Here is a 21,734-nt window from a genome sequence, read left to right as displayed (position 1 = left end):
AAAAACGATCTGGTGATAGAGTCTGATGTTGAATAACTTCATGCTCGTTGAGATGTGCCTGTAGTAATGCGGTGTCTCTTTAAAGGAAGGGGGAGTGTAGAAGAGGGACAGAGGAAAGAGATGAATAGAAGGCACCAGAACCACCTACCATGGCCAAGTGCGCTGTAAATGTAGGACAGAAATTCGAGTGGAATACAAACGGATCATCAAGCGACATATTCGAGGGAAAACCATGTTTGGATGTGCCTTATCTGATTCAAATATTTTCAAATATGGCACCACATGCGATCACTGGAACACAGGAAAAGTGTTTTTCCTCCCAAACATTTCTTGCATTTTGAAACGGAAAAGGAGAGTGGCAGTGAAATACATCCCTGTGCTATCTTTCGATTATCAATGGTAGGCATTGCATAATTCACCCTTATCCACCGGAGCCATTTGGTTCCTCCTCTTTGGGAAGAGGGGGACGCCAGAAAAAACCGACTATATCCAGCAGCTGCCTCTTCCATGGTGCCTGCAATTGTTTGGCAATGCCCTTTTCTCTCTTAGGAAGAACTTGCAGACAGTAGCGGGGGAACAAGCAGGGGAAGGATGCATTTAAAGCTGGATGTGTGCTGCATTCAGGGAGATTCGGCAATAATAGCAGCTCGAGCAGAAACACCGAGTGCGGCGGGCCTGGGAAGCACCCAGCCCCACTATCTCCTCCTTTTCCTCCCCCCCTGCAGGACCATGCTTGCGTGAGGGATGAGGCTGTGCACAGGGACACCAGGCCAGAGCTGCGGCCTACTTCTCACAAGAGCCGGTCTCTCGACTGCAAGACCTGTGAACACATTGCCACCATCAAATCAGCATCTTTGGTACGCAGCTCCCTCTCTCCTCCGTTTGCATAGAAAATGCGTGTGTGCGTGTGCATGCGTGCGCGCGTGCGTGTGTGTGTGTGTGTGTGTGTGTGTGCGCGCCCGCGCGCGTGTGCTAGTATATGTGTGCGTGTATGCGTGCTGGCGGCGGGGGGTGAGGAGGGGAGGGAAGGGGTGTCTGTGTTCTCAGCTGTACATCTGTAGTCATGGCAACCAGATCCTGTTAATGGATGTCATTTTTTCCATCCTCAGCTTCCCTCTCTGCCTCTGCTTTTATGTCTGTGCATTGCATTTATATGTCTTCCCCATAAATCTCTGCCTGATGTCTGTTACCAATGAGGTTTAGTTTTTGTCAGATTGTAGATGGTGCATTTCCACATCTTCTCTCATGGCAAGCTGAAACAGTCGTCTCGCAGATCGGTCTTGAGCTCAATCGAGGCATCATGTAAATGTTAGTTATTCATCAGAAATGGTGCTGAAGAGGTTGGGTGATTAATTCGCGCTGCCTCATGTGATCAGCAGTTGATTCTAATCGAGTGTGAATGGGATGAAACAGCAGAGCCTCTGTACAGTGATGAACTTCCCCTCTTTTGTGTGACACTGATGCTGAAAGGCATTGCCATAAAGGATTGTCAGACTTCTATTATTCATCAGCTCCTGTTAAGTTCTCGGGTTGCTGTGCATGTGTAGTAATCTACAAGCTGATTACTTTTCAGTTTGCAGAATTGTGGTGTGTTTTTAGGCCACAGCTTGTGATTTACCAGCTGTCCTTTTTCTGCCTCCACCATGGCAGTTGTTTCTCTCTGCCTGCTCTGTTTCTTTTACTTCCTGCTTCCTGTGTTCCTCTGTCTAGGTCATCAGGTAGATCCAGGAGCATGAGCAGGACTTTGAGCTGCGGGAGCAGATGTCTGGGTATAAGCGCATGCGGCGGCAGCACCAGAAGCAGCTGATCGCCCTGGAGAACAGGCTAAAGGCCGAGATGGATGAGCATAGGCTCCGGCTGCAGAAGGAATTAGAGACACATGCGAACAACACTTACATTGAGCTGGAAAGACTGGCCAAACGCCACGCTGCTCAAACAGACAAAGAGGTACAGCCTCAACAGCAGGTGTTATTCATGAATGAGGTGGAAACTACAGAGCGGTTCAGTTCACTTCAAGCCAAACTTGTGTCTGCGCCGGCATTTTTGACAGTTAGGAGATCAATGAGGGGTGATAATTTGGATATTTTAACATCTCTTCACAGATGAAGTCAGTTGCAGCTGAAGAGAGGAGGATCCAGCAACAGATTGTCGCTCAGCAAAAGAAAGAGCTGACTACTTTCTTAGAGAATCAGAAAAAGGAGTACAGGCTTTGCAAAGACAAGATCAAAGAAGTAAATATCATGAACAAATACAAGTTTATGATCCTAAACACTAAATCTGTCCAATGTGAAACACATATTCCGTGAGATTCAGATTCATATTCAGTGTTTTTTATCTGTGTTACAGGAGATGAGCGAGGACCCTTGCACACCCAAGGAGGAGAAGCAGGAGCGTCTGTCCAGGCACAAAGAAACAATGCAGCGCTCTCAGGCTGAGGAGGAAGCTCATCTGCTGGCCCAGCAGAGGCTGGTCTACGACCGGAGCTGCAGGGCCCTCAAACGCCGGAGTCTGGTCAGGAAGCACGAGTTTGAACAGGAGCAACTGAGAGAGGTGATTTCCTGACGCTACATAACATAATGTGTAATCAGACATTGCAGAAAAGCTTTAAATTGAATATCATATCTGGATATATGTCACATTTTGGAACAAGATAGTTGTCAGAGAAGAGCAGATACCGCAGAAAATATAGTTAGCGTATATACAGAGAAGGCTGCAACTTACAGTTGTTTACATTGTGTCATTATAATCTGTTGAAACTGCCACTCTGACCAACTTTCCAAATAATCCAAGAGTATTCAGTCTGCATTTTTATGATACGAAACAAAAAATTCTCACATTGGTAACCTGGAACCAACACAGAGGGTCTTAGCAAGGCTTTAAACATGGTGGCCTTCGGCACAGCCCACGTTATACTGGAGAAAATAGCTCATTCCTGGAAACATTTTCAATCTCGACTTTAAGAAATTTTATTTTCTAACAAATCAATCAATGAGATTGAATGACGGGTCAGTCCACGGACAAATGCAGAATTCTGCGTTTTAAATCTGTGTTTTACAGCAGGAGAGTCACCTCACCATATATATACGACCTTTAATAAGCAGATTTTGTGCTTATTGTCCATTAAAAATGGCAATCCATCTAACTTCCTGCCCCAGGAGCTGAACAAGAAGAGGACCCAGAAGGAGATGGAGCATGCCCTGATGATCCGGCAGGACGAGTCCACTCAGGACATGGAGCGCAGGCAGCTGCAGATGCTGCAGAAGCTGCGTATCGAACTCATGCGGCTGCAACACCAGACAGAGCTCGAAAACCAGGAGGAGTACAACAGTCGGCGGCAGAGAGAACTACACAGGAAACACACTCTGGAGCAGCGGCAGCAGCCCAGAAACCTCAAGGTGCCTGGAACTTTCTCTTTGCCACTGTGTGGTTATTTAGTGAGTCCATAAACTTCATTTCAAAATGTTTTAAAAGTTTGTTTATCTCTTAGTTTTCGCTACAATGGAGAGAAGTGAAAGCTCACTTGCACTGTGTGCAAACTGAAGTGTTCAAGGGTATTGCAAACAAATTAAGTCATTAATGAATAAATTATTTAGACTACTTAATCCACTTCAAAATGATTTCCTCTGCACTGGTAGCCTGAGAAGGTGAAATTAAATGCGTACAAGTTGCAGACTGATTAATCTAAATTAATCAAATTAGGAGAGATACTGCAAGAGAGCCATATTACTGTTTACTATTTAATTGCATTTATTGTTCTGTAGAGTTATTTTGCATCCATCAAAATGAACCAGAAACACACACTCTTGATTAGTATTTGTGTTTTATCATCTGCATGTAACACGAAAGACCAAGGCACTAACATTTCTTTCTCTTTTAACCCTCTGCAGACTCTGGAGATGCAGATCAAGAAACAGTTCCAGGATACTTGCAAGGTGCAGAACAAGCAGTACAAAGCTCTTCGAAACCATCAGCTGGAGGTCTCTCCCAAAGGCGACCATAAGACCATCCTGAAGAGCCTAAAAGAGGAGCAAACACGCAAGCTAGCCATACTGGCGGAGCAGTATGAGCAGAGCATCAACGAGATGATGGCTTCACAAGCGGTACGAGGATCCTGAAGCATTATGATTAACAAGAATGGGCCTCTTTCATCACCTCTATACTGTATATTTATTTGTATGCTTTCCACATCAGACAGTCTCAACTATATGTGCATCAACTTTTTCCAACTGCATCGCACATTTACATTTCTAGAGCACCGTTTAATGCCACAGTTTTGTAAGTTCCTGGCCTGTAGGTTGATGAATGAGGCCCAGCCTGTGTTTGTTGTTTAAGTGTTTGTAACTACCTCCGTCTCGCTGGGTCTCTAGATGCGGTTAGACGCAGAGCAGGAAACAGAGTGCCAAGCTCTGAAGCAGCAGCTGAAGCAGGAGATGGAGCTCCTGGACGCCTACCAGAGAAAAACCAAGTCACAGATGGAGACCCAACACGAGCGAGAGCAGCAGAAACTTGAGCAGAAGGTCTCCATACGCAGAGCGCACCTTGAACAGAAGGTAGGTTTAAGATCGCAGCCTTTAAATAAATGCAGCATGATACACTAATATATATATAAAATGAACTCAGGATAGGAAGGCAGAAAGATAAATATCCAGACAAACACCTTAGATGTTGACACTTTTACAGCAGCAGTTTTGTTGGGAGATTTTTCCAATGAAGTGCTCTGCTAGTGGCCCCTAGAGGCTGTAATGCTCATTACAACCATATATACAAAAGTGGTATGGGGAAGACGTTGGGTTTAGCAGCCTCTGGCCTAGACATGCGTCCCTGGTGTGTTCCATGTGTGTTTGCAGCTCCCATGTGTCACACCTTCGTTGACATTTGTGGCATTGAGCGAAACGTCTCGACAAATATTGGATGGATTTTTATGAAATGTTTCATCAACAGGTCAAAAATTGAATTTGTCTAATAATGTGGGTTGTGACCAAGTACTGCTGTTTTAATTAGCCAACATTATCAAATTATTATGGTAAAACTAACATGCTGATCATGGCAAATGTCATACCTACTAAACATCAGCAAGTTTACAGTCAGCAAGTTTACAAGTTTAGCATGCTTATGCATAAGCATGCTAACATGCTAATATGCTAGCAGTTAGCTCAAAGCCCGGCTGTACCCAAGTACAGCCTAAGCCGTTAGCGTGGCTGTAGACTCATAGTCTTGTTTTTCTTTTCCTCTGACCTCATAGAGCGTTGGTACCACAACAAAAAAGGAATTATGTCATCCATAAATGGGTTATGCATGAACAGATATTTTCCTTCTTTTACCTGCTGTTTGGTATACTGACTGCTGTTGCACTGCACTCTGTCACCTTGGGTTTACCGCACTTTACTCGCACTCATCTGGTGTGTTGCACCGGGTATGCGAGACCAGCGTACAAGCTTTTCATTAGGCTGTTTGAGTGTTAGTATAAGAATAAAGTTGAATTGACTTAATCCTCCATCATTTTTTGATGACAGATCGAGGAGGAACTGGCCGCACTGCAGAAGGAGCGTACCGAAAGGATCAAGCACTTGTTGGAACGTCAGGACAGAGAAATTAACACTTTTGACACTGAAAGTAGAAGCCTGGGCTTTGGAAGCCTGGGATCTCTGGACTTCCCCAAAGAAGACAACAGATGAAAGTGGATTTATCTTTAGAGGACAACATATCCGTGCCCTTTTCACGTCCACTTGACCGTCAGTCACGTCCACGGTGACGAAGCTGGAAAACTTTCTCTATTGCTTTTCTTCTCTCTTAGATATTGCATCTTTGACTCGAGGTGTTAACGTGCAATGAGAACTTCTTTTGTGAAACTTGAAAGGGGGAAAGTAAAACAAAAGAATCTACAGCAACATGTCAATAAAAATCAAACCTAGTCAGTGTAACTCAAAACTTGTGTGTTTAAAAATAACAGACTCTTTCCTCCATGCCATTTCCTCCTTTTGGTATGAATTGAATAAATCAGGAAATTTTAGTAAAATTGGCACTTTGATATGTTTAGAAACCCATCATGTTCGTATGACGCTTAATGTGTGTGTTACATGGAGGGACATTGTGGAATGTGAGCTGCGGACTCCCCCGTGGTGTTAAGCTGCTTTGTCTTTTTTATTGGTTTTATTTTGTTCTATTTATTTTACGCTCTGAATGTGAATATTACTGTATGGGGTCACTGGATAAAGTCAGAGTTTATTCATTTAATTTTTTATTTTTTTGGTCATACTTCCATATTGTGCTTATGCATACAGTATACTGTGGTCCCTCACTTTTCTAGGCAACAGTTCTTACCTTTTCTTTTATTTGATATATAGGATCAATTGGCATTAGCTTGATCAACCCGTTTATCTTATCACAATTCAAGATCCCACTTGGTAAAACTGCTTATTATTGCATGCACTTTAAGGACAAATTCAGGTTGTGAAGTGAAGCATGAATCTGTCAGAGATTTTAGCTGTTTGTAAATAAAAGCATTTTTTTTTGTTTGTTTGTTTTAGCCTATGGATACTGGACATAAGCGCCATATTTGATATGATAATTTCACAAATGCCTTTCTTTAAGTTGTGCCTGAAGCAGATTTCAGTTACGTGTTTGTTATATCTATATTTTATTTACTGAGGCCGGCACCATTTTGTTTTGGTTTCATCTAAACTTGTGAATCATTTAATGTTCACTAATCAAAGTTCTTGTAAAGGAAAATGGTGAGAATCGTGCTGTATAACTTTTGATATGAATATTTGTACATGAGAATATAGCTAGAACATACAGAGACACTGGTCTATCTACTGATAACAGAGCTTAACGATAAAGTTTTTGCTTCGTTTTTGTTTTATAATATAGAGATATGGTCATACAATAACTGAATATATTGCTAAGTCAAATCACTAGACTCTCAGATTGTATAAATGCTGGTGAATGGAACCACAGACTTCTTATGATATCAGTACAATGATCGTTTACGGATCAACGGTTCTACAAAAGCAAACACAACATGTGGGTCCAGATTGCATTTGAGTAATTAGTGTCTAATGATCAGATTTACACATTTTTTGCCATGTTCATTATGGTCATTGAACAGGTTGCACAATGTTTCCATTTATACTGAATGGAAAGATAATTGTTTGGTGCTTAATTTCTAATACCACCTTTAGCCTTGTAGTGTTTTTGTCTTGGAGAGATGATTGATTTTTACAAAATGTAAGCGTGAAGCATTTTGAAACCCCTCTGAGTCAAAACACTACTAAGTTTTTCAAACACTCATGACATATTTAGAGTACCCCATGCAGTGAAACCCTCTAAAAATGAAGTATATGTATGAAAAAATAAATACTATTTTATCACGGGTCGGTTTTTGAAACATTGTTTAATGTGGTGGTCTTGAATGCAACCCTGTTATGTTTGGCAGGTATTTCTTTACCTGTGTTTTTCTTTTGCTTTTCATTTCAGAGCCACAACTTGTATTAATGTTCGGTCATATTCCTCACAGGGCTGAAAGGTGGAAGGTGTCCCCTGAATTAACAGAGTATTTTAAATGGAGGAATATAATGACGTTCAATTTCTGATGGCAATAGAACTTAAATGCTCCTGTTTTACACCTAAATTCTGAATTTGTTATGTTTTACCAGAGTGTGTTCTGAAGTTGAATGGCTCCTCTAGATTTTTCAGCCTTTTACATTTTCACAAACTTTCTGAAATTTGATGAAAACGTTTCTCATATGCAGTAAGGCCTTTTGTCTGGTCACATATAACTGAAGCCTTGCGGACAAATGGTTCCATAAAAAAAGTGCTATTGGGGTGCTTGAATAAGGTTTGCCTGAGAGCTTCAGAACAGTTATGAACTTACAATTTGTGTGAATTTTAAGTTACTAGAAATATGTATTTAGTTAGATTAAAGGGGACTTTCCTAAACAACCTTATTCACCATTTCCTGTGCAGTTCAAAGACAAAATAAAAGAGATTCTGTTGGAAAAAAAAAGGAGTCTCAATTGACATCCTGCATCAAATGACAGTGCATTTCTTATTGTTTGTGGTTGAATTTCCTTGTAATGCTCTCTTATGTGGTCTGGGACTTCTCTCTTTTGCTTTTCTTTGGTGTCATATGACCGCTGTGACCCACATTGTAACAAATGCTGTTTATTATGATTTACTGTAAAGCTGCAAATATACATGCAGGTCAAAGATAATGTGAAAACCGAGCCGAGAAAGGGGAACAGGAGGTGAAAGGGAAGTAGCTCGCAGAGTGTTTTCTAGGCTTCCTTGCATTTCAGGGTAAAGTTGTTTGATTGAGGTGCTGATTTTAGGCTTTTTCTGGCATGTCAGTACTGTATATGCTGGCAGGAATCCGACTGTAGTTTCCTTAAACTGTCGACGTTTGCGGCACCATCTGCAGCAGTTGCCCTCCACACCGCAACCCCTCTATTATCCCCTGGGGCAACTGGAAAGCCCCGCTGATGGTAGAAGAGTGGTTAGCCTTTACCTGAAGTAGTGCTGACAGGGTTGTGGTGCATCGAGTTCCCCCTGTCTTTTCTCAAGTAGTCAGTGGTTTGACAGCAATGCAGCATTTAGTGTGGATGATTGAAACCAAGACATGATCACCGTTAAAAAAAAAAAAAAAAAGTGGGGAATCATGTAGATGCTCAACGAACTGTTTCAGTTTCAGTGCAAAGTTAACCTGTTGTTCTCAGACAGAGCAAAATGTGATGCACACAGCTCGCCTGAACACATCATGGAGGATGGTCACTTGTCCAAGCAGAAGTGACCATCACTCCTCGAAGTCAGCGGTGACGTGGATGAGATTAGACAAGACATGAAATCCCCAGTTTTTGTTATTTCCACCTCACACACCAAACAAATCACCGGAGGGTGCAACACCATCATCATATGTCATAATGAAATCATCCTCTGATAATGTGAGCAGAGACTTAAACTTGTGGATTGATGACTGACATATTGCCTAGTTCAGCTGCGAGGACCCTCCCGTTTACGCACTTGTAAAAGTTTCTGATTGAGAAATGCATTTCCTGTGACCTTGCCAGCTTCCTGTGCAAATGCCTGCATGAAAATATTGTTACAAAAAGACACACACGGTCTGAGGAGAAGCTGTAACAGTTATACTGACAAAATTCAGGAGAAATGTTTACCGAAATCAAGAGACGGTGGCCAAAACAGTTAACCTGAAAAAAAATCACAGGCTTCTTCTCAGGGATTGTTTTGATGACACCTCTCATATATTTCCCAGTTCTACTTTAAAATGCTCTTTTCTGGTTCACACTACCTCTCCCTGTCACGCACCCTGCAGTTTTTAAGACCTTTGTTTGCACTTTCTCTGAAGTCACCTTTGACTTGGCTGATTATAATAAGGTAAACTTTGCATGTTGACCGTTGTGGCAGGTGTGGTTTTGTTGTTGAATTATCCAAGTCATATTTAAGCCATTGGAAGAACCACAAAACCCCTTTCTGGTATTAGATTGTCACAGTACGGCATGCTTTCGCTTCAATTTAAGGAGCTTTACATGCCACTCAAGGTACATTTGCTCTTACTGTATGCAGAAAGTGCATTAGAAAGATGATCGCTGTGCGGGTTTGTGCACTGTGGTGAGCTCACTTTTACTTTTTCACACCCACTAAGTTATGACCTTCTCACCCATGCTCTCTAGATGGCGGTGAAAAAGCACGTCAGTGAACCATGTCAGAGGGTGTGCTGACCTCAGTCCTTCAATTATTTTCATGCATGTCTGACCCCGTTTTTCTAAATTCAGCAGGTTAATACTCCTCAAGCGATCTAAATATATCAGATTTGTGTAGAATTTTCCGAGCAGAAATAAAAAGGAAGTGTTATTAAAAATACTACTTGACACTATGTGGTCAAACACGTAATAATAATTAGCCAGAGTCCCACATGCTGTGTGAAAAGGCATGTCGGGACATGAAAGAAAAAAAAAAATGCACATGTGAAAAAAAAAAGAGGAGGAAATTCTGGGAAATTTGGTTGCCTCACAAAGTGCACGTCATTTCCTCCTGTGACAAATGTGTGGTTTCTGTCTTTTAAAAAAGTTTGAAAGGAGTGTGATTATGACAAGTCTGCGCAATTTGCCTGTGATACCGAGAGGAGAATGAATGGTCATGTAAGGAGTATGCATTTTCAACAGTTTATGGAACCAGCAGCAAGTAAGTTTTATCACAAACTTTTCTATGAAAACATGAGAAATGATTAAACACAACTGAATCGTTTCTTGCTTCTCTATTGTGCACGCTGCTTTGGTTATTTTCGGTGCCTTATAGCTGCTTACAGCTGCCTGAAACTCAAGAATCTGAAGTTTCAGATTCAATTTTACTGCTTCACAGGTTTTTGAACTCAGTCTAGCATTTTATTCAGCATCAGTGAAGTAAATGAGTTTTTAAAGTGTTTTAAGAATCTGACCAATATTTGAAGAAACTGGGAATGCTTGTTGCCACTTAAACACACCAGAACTACAGTGTGTGATTTTATGACATGTCTGAACTGATAATATAACAGACTCCTGGTCTTTTCACTAAACGTTTGTAAGGCGAAGAATCTATTTTTATCCCTCCTGCCCTCCACTCGTGGCTTTAAAATGCAGTTCCCCTCAGCGCTGGGATGTAGGATAACCTAAACTGACCAGTTCCTTTCTCCTCAGCATTACTCTCTCTCCTGCTGGTTATGGCTGTTGATTCAACAAGAACTGTGGCAGCAAGCAGAAACCAGCAGTGTGGGAATTCTCTGCAGCAGACTGTGAAGCTGACCAGACTCATACAGAAGGAATCTGTCGACCTAATCAAAACATATGTGAGTGCAGACATAAAACTGCTGTATCTTATTTTGCTGTGTTAAATCCAGCGCTCCACCTTTAAACATAATATGCTGACTCTCACTTCTTAAGATGCGTGGCTTAATTAGATTATTTTATTCTTTCTTTGTTTTTGCAGAAAGCCTCTCAAGGAGAAATGTCAGAGCTCTTCTGCAAGGTGTCAGTTAACGACGTCCCTGACCCCAACATCTCCGGCCTGGAGCCCTCAGAGAGGATAGCGAGCATCTCCACGCATCTCCAAGCCTTCTTCCCACATTTCAAACGGGTGTACGAGCAGCAGACAGACTTGCAGTCGCCCACGAGCCCACTGCTGGCCGAGCTCACCACCGTCAGTGCTCGCAGCAAGAGCCTGGCTGCTCTCATAAACAGCTTTTATCAGAGCCTCTTCCCAAACCTGCCTGTACCGGAGCCAGCAGGGGGGCCGACAACACTACCTCCACCTCAGAACGTCTTCCAGCAGAAGGTCTACGGCTGTGTGGTCCTGAAGACCTACAAGGAGCTCCTTTCAAACATTTCCCGAGAACTGAGGACTCTAAAAAACAAAGTGTGCAGAAGGAGGATACAAATGAACACACTCTTCTTCTGAGGATGACCTAAGGCTGGCCTTAGACAGTCTGCTTTCAACAACACTTATACTCAGTGGGTTGTTAAGGACTTGAAAAGATAAGTGAGTATGAAGGTGGCTGGTACATCGGTGTAATGAAGCCTATTTATGGTATTTAATATTTATTTTCTTGTGTGTTTCTGATGAGAGGAGTGCTGTTAAAAGATCAAGAGTGGAAAGGTTTCTCTATGCAAGTTATGTATATTTAATTTGTCTACTATGTTATGTAAGGCTCTCCTTTGCTGATATAAACTTATTTGATGTATATGGAATTATTAAAGATACTTTGCAGCTATACTTTTTCATCCTTCATTTTTTTCACGGTTGCATCAATAATGGCAATTTCAGCAACACGGGAGCGTTTGGAAAAAGGACAAGTTTAAAATCAGTTTCTACACTTTTAGCAAAGATTTTTTTTGGTTTTGACAAGCGTAAAAACGATAAAAATAGCATAATTCGTCCCCAAAGCATCATGTGCTGAGTTCTGCACAGAAGCAGTCCATCAGGAGGGGTTAAAAGAAAATCAGGAAGCTGCTGAGACGCTGACTGTGTGATATCAGCTCAGAATGACGCATGTGTTCAACACAAGGCTGCATCAGATAGGAAAGATTTCATGAAACTGGCGGGCTGTCTGGCCAGTCACAAGGTGTGGGTGTGTGTGGGTCAGATAACTGTATGTGTGGCTCGCAAACTTGCATCCTCATATAGATGGGGATGCGAGTGTGTGAAAGGTGGGCTGGGGAAAACTGGAGAGAAGTTGGGATTCTGCAGAAAACCCCTTTTTTAAATAGATGAATAACAGACTGTATGCAAACTTGTCATCTCCATATAGAGCACATAAATATAACAAAGATACCAATATTTTGCTAGAATGAAGTAATGCTAACTAAACTTTCCTCAGATCACAAGCTCTCGGGAAACTGGAAGTAGATGGGGGATTCACTCTAGGTCATGAATCAAGTTCCCTGTTATAACTGTGTTTTATTTAAAGCACAAACACAGAGGGTACCTCAGGGCAACAGTCACTGTTCAGTCTACATTATTCATTAATTTTCACTACCCACTTAATGCTTTTCAAGTCCTCAGAGAGCTGTGAAATCTCAGCAAATACAATATTTGTGATAATGCACTTTGGACACAAGTCCTCGCTGTAAAACGCTCTCTAATCCACCTGACTTGCTTTTTTTTTCTTGTGAAGAAAAACCAGACAACCTGCATGGTTTCAACACCAACAGAGGGAAGAACATGCAAACCCCAACAGAACTGGAGGTTTAATCCGGGGCCTGTTGTAGTTGCTGTAACCACTGATCCATCTGTCATCAATCTATAGCACATCGTGTGGCGACTTCTGCACAGCTGCAATATACTGAAAATATTTTGTCAAACTGCATTTGGGTCCATCTTGCTACAACAATGTGATAATGGCACTAGGTGTTAAAAGTCCAGTGTATAAGATTTAGGGGGATCTATTGGTGGGTGGCATGGTGGTGCAGCAGGGAGTGCGTGTGGCTCACAGCAAGAAGGTCGCCAGTTCAATCCCCGGGTCGGGCAGGGGCCTTTCTGTGTGAAGTTTGCATGTTCTTCCCGTGCACGTGTGGGCTCTCTCCGGGGAGACCAAAACCATGTTAGCCTTATTAGGCTAATTGGTGTCTCTAAAATTGCCCTTATGGTGTGAGTGTGAATGGTTGTTGGTCTATATATGTTGCCCTGCAATTGACTGGCGACCGGTTCAGGGTGTACCCCGCCTTTCGCCCAATGACAGCTGGGATAGGCTCCAGCCCCCCGCAACCCCGAAAGGGATAGTTGGTATAGACAATGGATGGATGGATGGATGGATGGGGATCTATTGGCAGAATATAACAGAAATGGAATACAATATCAATAATTATGTTTTCATGAGTGTATAATCACATGAAAATAAGAATTCAACTTTTTGCATCTACACAGGGGCCGCTCCTCTTCCACAGAGTCCGCCATGTTGCACTGCCAGGGAAAGCAAAAAGTAGCCCTGAACAGAGAAACCAAACTTTGGCTCTAGAGAGCACCTTTAGCAAGTTTTGAAGCCACTGTAGGTTCTCCTACACGCTTGGAAAGGGAAGGGTGAAATGAGGGGTATTTGGTAGGTTACAATCTGCAACCTCACTGCAAGATGCCACTAAATTCCACACCGTGGTCCTTAAAGGGATCAGCTAATTATTACCTGATGCCATATGATGGATCCTGCAGCACATTTGCAACATTTCTCTGCAGAACCAACAAAAGATGACCAATAATCAATATACACTAAAGTAAAATATGGACAACTTTGTAAGGGAAAAGCCTAAATGACACAGTGTCATGGACTGTAAAAGAGACAGATCTAATCATTCAGTCACATCCCTGATTTTTTCAGAATCTGATCTACCTGCTTCAGAAGTTACACAGGATTATTTTCCATGAATCAGATAGTTCATCATCATTTAACGTTACTAACATGATGTGACCTGTAGAGGGCAGTATACACCCATGACTGAAGACACTGACTGACGTATGAAGTCGAAGTGAATCAGAGTGCTGATGGGTATCTTTGGGCATTTTGCAAAGTCTATCACTTGATATTCACAGGCAATATTTCAAAATAAAGCACAAATCTAACACAAAGGCTAATTCCATGTATGCACAGTAACATCGAAAGCTCAGGACGTAATAACAGGTACAGATAAACACCTGAAAGGAAACACTTCAAATGAGCCTTTTTGCTGATAGTGAAAGTAGAATGAGTTCACAGGAAACAGGAGAAAGCCCGGGAGGGTTGTGGTTATTGCATATGATATACACTGTAACCACCCCACCAACAGGACGCTGCTGACTTCCTATTTCTAATCCACTTGCATGTTATTCTTGCATTGCTTTCATGTGGATTTTTTCCTTTGCTTCCCTACTTTGCTGTGAAAGATTTTAAGCCATTTTAGAAGGTTTACTCAAGATTTCTGTTCTTGACAATGATGCTGTGGCTAATGAATGTGTGCATTGCCAACAAGTCACACCAAAAAGACTCTCATTAAGGGATTAGCTTTATCTTAAAACTTTAATTTCTGATATAGAGCTATCAAACATTACTTAAGTTACTAAATTATCTTGTAATACAGAGGCTCTGTGATTGCGAGGGTAAAACTTTTGACAAACAATGACAGTCTGTCATGATTTTATGGACTAAAGACTGAAGCTAAGAAAGAAGTGAGCTGCTCATAGAACCAATATTAAGCAAAGCTTGTGTTGTGACTTCTGCACATTGTTAAAGAGAATTTCTACGTATATAAATAAATAAGTAGAAAATATTGGAATGAGATTATACAACACAGAGCACTCATTTAACAAAAGTTATTTCCTTGAGTCATTCAGTCCCTCAGGATGTGGATTTTTCTGATTAAAGTCTGGTGTCATCTGTTCAGTCTTTGGTTGACAGTTCAAACTTTATGAAAATGTCTCTGAGACTAATAATCATGGGTGTGTTTTTAAATGAAGAATATCATGATCTCTCTAAAGCAAAGCAGAATGCAGCTAACGTGGATTTGATTAAAATAATCTAAGTTTATGACTTATCTCGCGCGCTCTTCTTCAACAAGCGCTCATCAGATACTGCCTTTAAGCATTTAATCTTGCATGACAGCACTCCCATTTCCTTTTTATCAGAAATGAACATCACGAACTGAAGTCAGAGCCGTTTCATGGGGGCTTTTATTGTGCAAATGTAGCGTGCAGAGCATGCACCAAGTGTCACACTTGTAACATGAATAAAAGGCATTTCAAGCTATCGCATTACTATTATTAGACACATCTAGATATATTAAAAGACAAACTCTATGTCCCTGATTATTTAGAGTTACTGATTTATGGCATTAATATTTTCAAAGGTTATTTAAGCCTCCATATTTGCATGCACAGTCATACTGTCTTCTTATTGCTTATTGCTATTATTGCTTTGTCAAACTACTAACAGGCTGATTGTTATTTGACAGATTATCTCATATTATTGCTTCCAGTCGAGAAATTACTCCTAATATAACCGCAGTATGTGTATATTCTTTGAATTTGCATAGTTATTCAAACATGAGTAAGGCATATATTCAATGCAAGCGACAAACCAGTGTTAGAGTGAAACCATGACGGTGAATCCTCCTGGAGTCACTGCGCACTTTAGTGTACCAACCTCACTTGCATAAGGTTGTTGTGTCCATCTTCAGAAAGCGGATGTTCATTCTTGATTCAATCTCAAAGCCATTCAGCAACTAAAAAAAGAGTTTTAGCTTAGTTTAAAATGTATATTGCCCATAATGTCACTGTGAAAGTGGTATGGTTGAGTTTTTATTTGAGATTTGCAAAACTAAACTTCTACTGTTTCATTGCATATTAACTATAGTCACAGCTCTTAATGGAAGTGATTTTAGAAAACATATATGCATATTATAGTGTGCATTCTGTGCGCTAACCTTCAGGAAATGCTCAAATGTGATTCCCTCATAGAATTCATCAGGTTCCTGCATGTGAAAAAGTGAAATTAACGACATTGTGCAGACAAACGGTGAGTCCTACTGAATGTTATCTTGACATCCTGCAGCTTTCCATACCATGTGGCCCATTGAAATACTGGCCACCTCCAACATGGCTGCATCAGCAATGCTTTTGGCTGTGTCCTTCCCCAGTGCCCCGCTGAGAGATAACAGCTCCTCCACCACCTGCACAGATGTGAAAAGTTTAAATAAAATACTATTACTGCAGTCACTGCAGGACTTAAACCTCTGATCGCAGAAGGCTGGAGGAAAAGAAATGCCTCCTCCCTTCCCTCCTCAGCTGACAGCTGACTCTTAGCTGAAGCTTACGTGTCTGTACTCCTCCAGGGTGATCGTCCCATCGTTGTCTGTGTCATGCATGTTGAATAAAACTGCAGAGAAAAGCACAGTTATCAGTGTAACGGCTGCGCGTCAGCCACAGATTATGTCAAGCATGTGACGGTGTGATTTGATTTGAAGACACACATCTCAGCTTCTCCCTCCTGAGGCTCTCACGCTGGTCGTCCGTCATGTGCAGCGACGGGGGCCTGAAATGGGACATGACCACCAGGAACTCCTCAAAGCCGATCTCCTCGACCGCACCTTCACCATTCTGACGGAAGTTTCTAAAGACACATGCAGAAAGATCGAAGCCTGACATTTCATCCCACGCCATGTTACATTATGCAGCCAAGGCACAAGAGTAAGTTCAACTGTACCTTCTGTCAAAGAAGGCCTCGATGATCTGTGAACGGATGGGGTTGCATGCGAGATCTGGGATTTTGTTGAAGTGATCTCTCCTGAGTGTGGAAAAAGGGTTTTAAGGAGTGGCACATAGTGTCACACAACACATAATAACAAGCTGCCAGTAGGATAAACCAACATAAAGCCTGTTAGGCAGGTTTGTGGTTCTAAAGAAAGCTGGTCAAGAAAAAAAGCAACTAAAAATAAGGAAGCTGAATATGTCACTGAAGAATTCACATTGATTACTTAAAAATCCTAAAAATGTAACTTACCGCAGAGTTTCCTCATTGTGGCTCAACTGCTTGAATCTTTTGTGCAGGACACTGATCTGCTCGAATGAAACTGAGAACAGAGAAAAGGACTAACGTTGCTTCTCGTGCGTGCTTAAACATCCCAAATGCCTCCAAAAACACAGAGACACAAAGATGACACGTAAAACTGAATCAGATATTTTACCATTTTGACATTTAAACTAGTGAGTCATTAGCGTTTGGATTCAAACAGGACACAGCTCTTTATCACCTCATGGGTTGGACTTGAAGCTTTCAATGCAGCACATTTGGATATTCATATTTCATGTAAAACACTTGTTGTGTGTGTCACCCTGCAAACATCACCTCTTTCATAGGAGGCCACAGGTGAATTAAAGCAGCTGTTGTATTGTTATATTTAACTTCTTCTTCTTTTGTCCGAGCTTTCAATACAGTGTCTGATCTATTATTAACAGTCTCTCCCTCTGTGAGCTGGGTAAAGTTACATTTCCATGATCTTGCAGTGTAAATTATTCATTATTCTGCTGCACCAAGCAGACCGGTTTTCCTTACACACAGACATGATGTGATGACATACTAAAGGCAAATATTGATCATCTCTCTGCTTATGTTGGACATGATGTTAAAATGGCCGGATTTCCCCTTTAAGATCTGACTGAATCAAAATTAGACTGAGCTAAAATCATATTTCCGGTGCAGTGATCTCATGTTTTCACACCTCCTACATGCTTTTAAAAAACAGAAGCGCTTATAACGCCGACGCAAACAATAATAATGACTACTCACAGCCGGTCTTCTCCGCCAGATCAACGTATTCTGCTTGACCAGGTAAGGACTGTAGTGCACCCATACCTCAAGAAAAGCTCCTCCCTATCCAGTCCAGACTTTGACGGGACCCAGGACAGGTCAGAAATGAGGCGAAACTGTCGGGATAGAGAGGGATCTCAGGCGGTCACGTTTCAGGATCATCCATCTCCACCTGAGCGCTTTGTGTGACAGACCCCGAGCCCACACCTCTCCTCCCCGCGCGGTCGCCAGGCAGGTCTCATCCTCCGCCAGCGACGCAGCCTACTTCCGCAACTACCGTCCTGATGACGACATTTAGGAACAACAGGCTGCAGTCTGAATTATTGATCCACACTTTTATTCATTGAGACATTCAATGCGCCTGTTCGTTTACTGCTGCGGTGCATGCAGGGAGGGTGCAAAGAGAGCAGGAACGGTCCAGAAATTTAAGTAAAAGTAGAAATAACACAAGAGTGAAGTGAAAGTACTGCATTCAAAATGATAAGTCAAGGTATCTAAGTATTTCAGCAAATGTACTTAAAGTATGAAAAGTAAAGGTATTCATTCTGCAGCAAAATAGTGCTTCACTATCACATCTGATGTTTTTGGATTCATATTACTGATGTGTGTGTTGCATTTTACTGCTGTAGATGCTGAAGGTTGAGCTGGTTTAATCTCCAGCAATGCATCATATTTAAGATCATCCTGTGTGTTGTGTGAGAACCACGTCTTTCTAAAAGTCTGAACTGTTTTCAGCTTTGGTTTTTAAATAGTTTATTTATCTTAAGACATCAGAGAATTTTCTCAGCTCATAAAGAAACACTTAATACTGGAGTTTAGCAAAAAAAAAAAAAAAAAAAAAAATCAGGCAAAATACAGCAGAGATATTGTACACATGGGTTTGCCCCACCATGAATCATGGTGTGTCCGACTTACTGCTTTAACCTGTTAAACCCTGACAGTTCCACAGGTGGACCAACCTGTTTCAGCTCATATTTTTTTCAATCATGTTAAGTTGAATGACTGGATAATAGAAAATGACGTAAATGACATATACAATTTTTCTATGAACCTAAAATTGCGATACTCTGATAGATAAATGTGCATAGAGTTAGCATTTGTTCCAGTGCAAGTAAAAGTACTTCAGTTGATCTTCATCAGCAGGTGGCTGAGTTTGCCTCTTGCCACCCATGTTTGCCTAAAGATTGAGCTTCAAAGGTCATTCTTGGCCTCAAGAACAGCCACGACACCAAGCAGGTGAAATGTCATGTTACGTTAATGGTAATCTGTGTTGTCAGACTGACATAACGGTGACTTCCTGAATCTTGAACTGCATGTGGAAATGTTTGTGGTTGTTAGAATCCACAGCTGAACGTCATTTCCACTGCATTTCATCAAGAATAAGTTTTAAGTTCTCACCTTCCATTCATGAGTGAGCCTGTTGTCAAAACCTCCTGATCTTAACTTGACAACCTGCACCCACTAACACACCCAGGTAGCTCACTTTTTAAAATGACATTTGCAACAAAGAAAATTGTTGGACTGTAATTATTAAAGAATTAAAGCCTCAGGCAGAAAAATGCTGCTGGTTGGTAGCTTGAATGAGGAAACAAAATGAGCTGCAATGTTTTCCTCGTGTCAAATAATGCAAAATAAAAATCACCTTAGGCCATTTATATGACCTTGATGAGTTAACTCAGTATTTGTGCAAACTGTTTATTCTCTTACTTAACTTCATTGATTTTGTATTTCAGCTTCTGCAGAATGTTTGAAAAGATGACTGTCAGGCTGGCTTTGATTACCGAGCTCTGAAAGAAACATGTCCACATGCATAATGTGACAGCATGTACTTTCAGTGAAGCAACATATGTCATTAATATATGTCATTGATTAAAACTATGCAGTACTAACACACACCACATGGTGGCAGCATTTCACCAGCTATATAACACCAGTTTGTGACTGTAGAGAAATGTAATGATCTCAGTTTGGTTTTCATCAGAGCACGGGTAATAGATGCATCTGGTGTGTGTGTGTGTGTGTGTGTGTGTGTGTGTGTGTGTGTGTGTGTGTGTGTGTGTGTGTGTGTGTGTGTGTACATTAACACTGTTTATTCCCAGTCACTTGAGAGTATGTCTCTCTTTACATGAATTGAGTTGAAGGTATTGATGAACACGTTGTACTCATTGTCAGTATTCTATCAACAGATTATGTACCATCAGACATCGTGCAGGTCTTTATTAAACTGTAATTAGCTGATCCCAACCTGTTCTGTTCTGCAGCTGTTTCCAAAGCTGTTGAGCCCCAGCGTCTGTAGCTGTCGTCCTCCAGTTATGAGCAATGGCTGTCACCGCTAGTGGTGAATCAACAGGCAGTGTAAGGACAATAAAAAGAGCTCTGAATAGTCTGAAACAAAAAAACAGCTTGTTTCTTAACCTTCTTCTCTCTGTTGGACAAGTTAACTGACAGCGATGCAAATTAGAGACCACCTCTTTGTGTATTCATCTAGACACCATTCCCCAGGCTGGTTTCAGAAAATGGGCCAAAAACAATTCAAGCTACATTTCTCTTACAGTGAGATGTTTGTGTGTATAATATAACTGTGTAAATGTGTATAATGCATGTCTCCTTAAAGACAGGCTGTCAGGATGTCTGAACACCCCATTATAATCACTAGTAAGGGTGCAGCAATAGAACGTCGTGGGCAACTGGGAGTTACAACTCTTCAGACGATTGGTTCATTTTGTCCACCTTCAAGACATCATCATCATCATCATGTCCTGTGGAAACCATGTATCTCCAAATGTGGTAGTTCTGATTTTTTTTTTCCTTTTTTCTGATAAACTCAAGGATTCTAATCTGATACTATGATGCATTGCATTAGCTCAACCTTAAACATGCACAGCAGTAAAATGCAACATACACATGTACACATATTGTATTGTAGTATTTCCACAGCGTAGGATCAGTCATTTACTTTAGTAAAGGAGCTGAACACCTCTTCCACCACTGTCATCCACAACCAGTCCTCATCAACCATTACTGCCGTGCTGGTACAGTACTTGGCCCCATGTGGCCCCTGACCTTGAACTTTGGTGGTGCAAATTCCTACACAGATTTGACATGCATCAAATTGCATTAACTTCTTCAATTTAAAGGACTTTTAGGGCCCGCCAAGGGACTGGGACCCCAAGAAAGTTGCTCACTTTCCCAAGTTGATAATCGAGCCTTGCCTTGCAATAATCAGAATCAGAATTGGTTTTATTGGCGTAAGTTAAGTAGGGTCAAAATACAAAATGAACAATAAACCATATATACAAAGAATGATGAGCCAATAAACAGTATATACAATGAAATTTAGATAACTATAGTAGATTATATCTGTAGTATATAGTATATTTAATATTGGCCTGTTTTGTTAACAGCATTTAAAAAACGAACAACCTGTCCAGCTAATGTCAATGAAAAGCAATGAAGCTGAAAACAGTTTTAAATGCTTTATTTATATAAAAGCCACTGACCTGCGACATCAGAGCGCACAGGGCATTTCATTTATTTTTCCTGTGTGGGAGAATTTATGCATCTCGTGTTGCACAATCAATGTGGTCTGGAAAAAAAACCCCACACACAATACATTTTCTTTTCTTTATCACAATCTGCCCTTGAAATGTTCTTCCTCGTGAAATTGTCTCACTCGCTGCGTGTTGTGTTTGTGTGCGTAACTATTACAGAGCACACCACGTTTGATGGCTTGAAATTGATTTGAATAAAGACTCTGCTTCAGAGAGAGGGGGAGAAAATAAGGGGGTGTTTGTTATATACGGAGACAAAAAGGGGGCGGAAAAGCGTGGCCAAGGAGAGAGGGCAGCCTGAGCCTGCTTTGCATGCACGGGGGCTTCTGTGGGAGAAGGAGTTGACAGGGCGCCGCAGTGCTGCCTCC

General features: G+C 41.3%; 3 protein-coding genes across 3 annotated transcripts; 2 read left to right on the top strand and 1 right to left on the bottom strand.

Annotated features, from left to right (window-relative positions):
• Positions 1 to 62: 62 nt before the first annotated feature.
• On the top strand, positions 63 to 8,021 carry taok3b (TAO kinase 3b). Its single transcript, XM_070989255.1, has 8 exons — positions 63 to 857; positions 1,711 to 1,947; positions 2,103 to 2,231; positions 2,347 to 2,550; positions 3,156 to 3,395; positions 3,888 to 4,100; positions 4,368 to 4,550; positions 5,514 to 8,021. The coding sequence occupies exons 2-8, from the start codon at positions 1,762 to 1,764 to the stop codon at positions 5,673 to 5,675; spliced, it is 1,317 nt and encodes a 438-aa protein (XP_070845356.1). The 5' UTR covers positions 63 to 857; positions 1,711 to 1,761; the 3' UTR covers positions 5,676 to 8,021.
• A 2,087-nt stretch (positions 8,022 to 10,108) lies between these two features.
• m17 (IL-6 subfamily cytokine M17) lies at positions 10,109 to 11,525 on the top strand. Its single transcript, XM_070989371.1, has 3 exons — positions 10,109 to 10,197; positions 10,689 to 10,837; positions 10,978 to 11,525. Exons 1-3 carry the CDS (start codon positions 10,143 to 10,145, stop codon positions 11,443 to 11,445), a joined length of 672 nt encoding a protein of 223 aa, XP_070845472.1. The 5' UTR covers positions 10,109 to 10,142; the 3' UTR covers positions 11,446 to 11,525.
• Positions 11,526 to 15,154: 3,629 nt separating this feature from the next.
• On the bottom strand, positions 15,155 to 18,055 carry tescb (tescalcin b). Its single transcript, XM_070988980.1, has 8 exons — positions 17,795 to 18,055; positions 17,009 to 17,078; positions 16,712 to 16,792; positions 16,479 to 16,618; positions 16,323 to 16,384; positions 16,071 to 16,178; positions 15,933 to 15,980; positions 15,155 to 15,731 (listed from the first exon to the last, which is right to left on the bottom strand). Exons 1-8 carry the CDS (start codon positions 17,856 to 17,858, stop codon positions 15,654 to 15,656), a joined length of 651 nt encoding a protein of 216 aa, XP_070845081.1. The 5' UTR covers positions 17,859 to 18,055; the 3' UTR covers positions 15,155 to 15,653.
• Positions 18,056 to 21,734: the final 3,679 nt, after the last annotated feature.

The sequence above is a fragment of the Chaetodon trifascialis genome, chromosome 20 (assembly GCF_039877785.1).
Source record: "Chaetodon trifascialis isolate fChaTrf1 chromosome 20, fChaTrf1.hap1, whole genome shotgun sequence".
In the NCBI taxonomy this organism is placed as follows: Eukaryota; Metazoa; Chordata; class Actinopteri; order Chaetodontiformes; family Chaetodontidae; genus Chaetodon; species Chaetodon trifascialis.
This window is presented reverse-complemented; position numbering and strand designations above follow the sequence as displayed.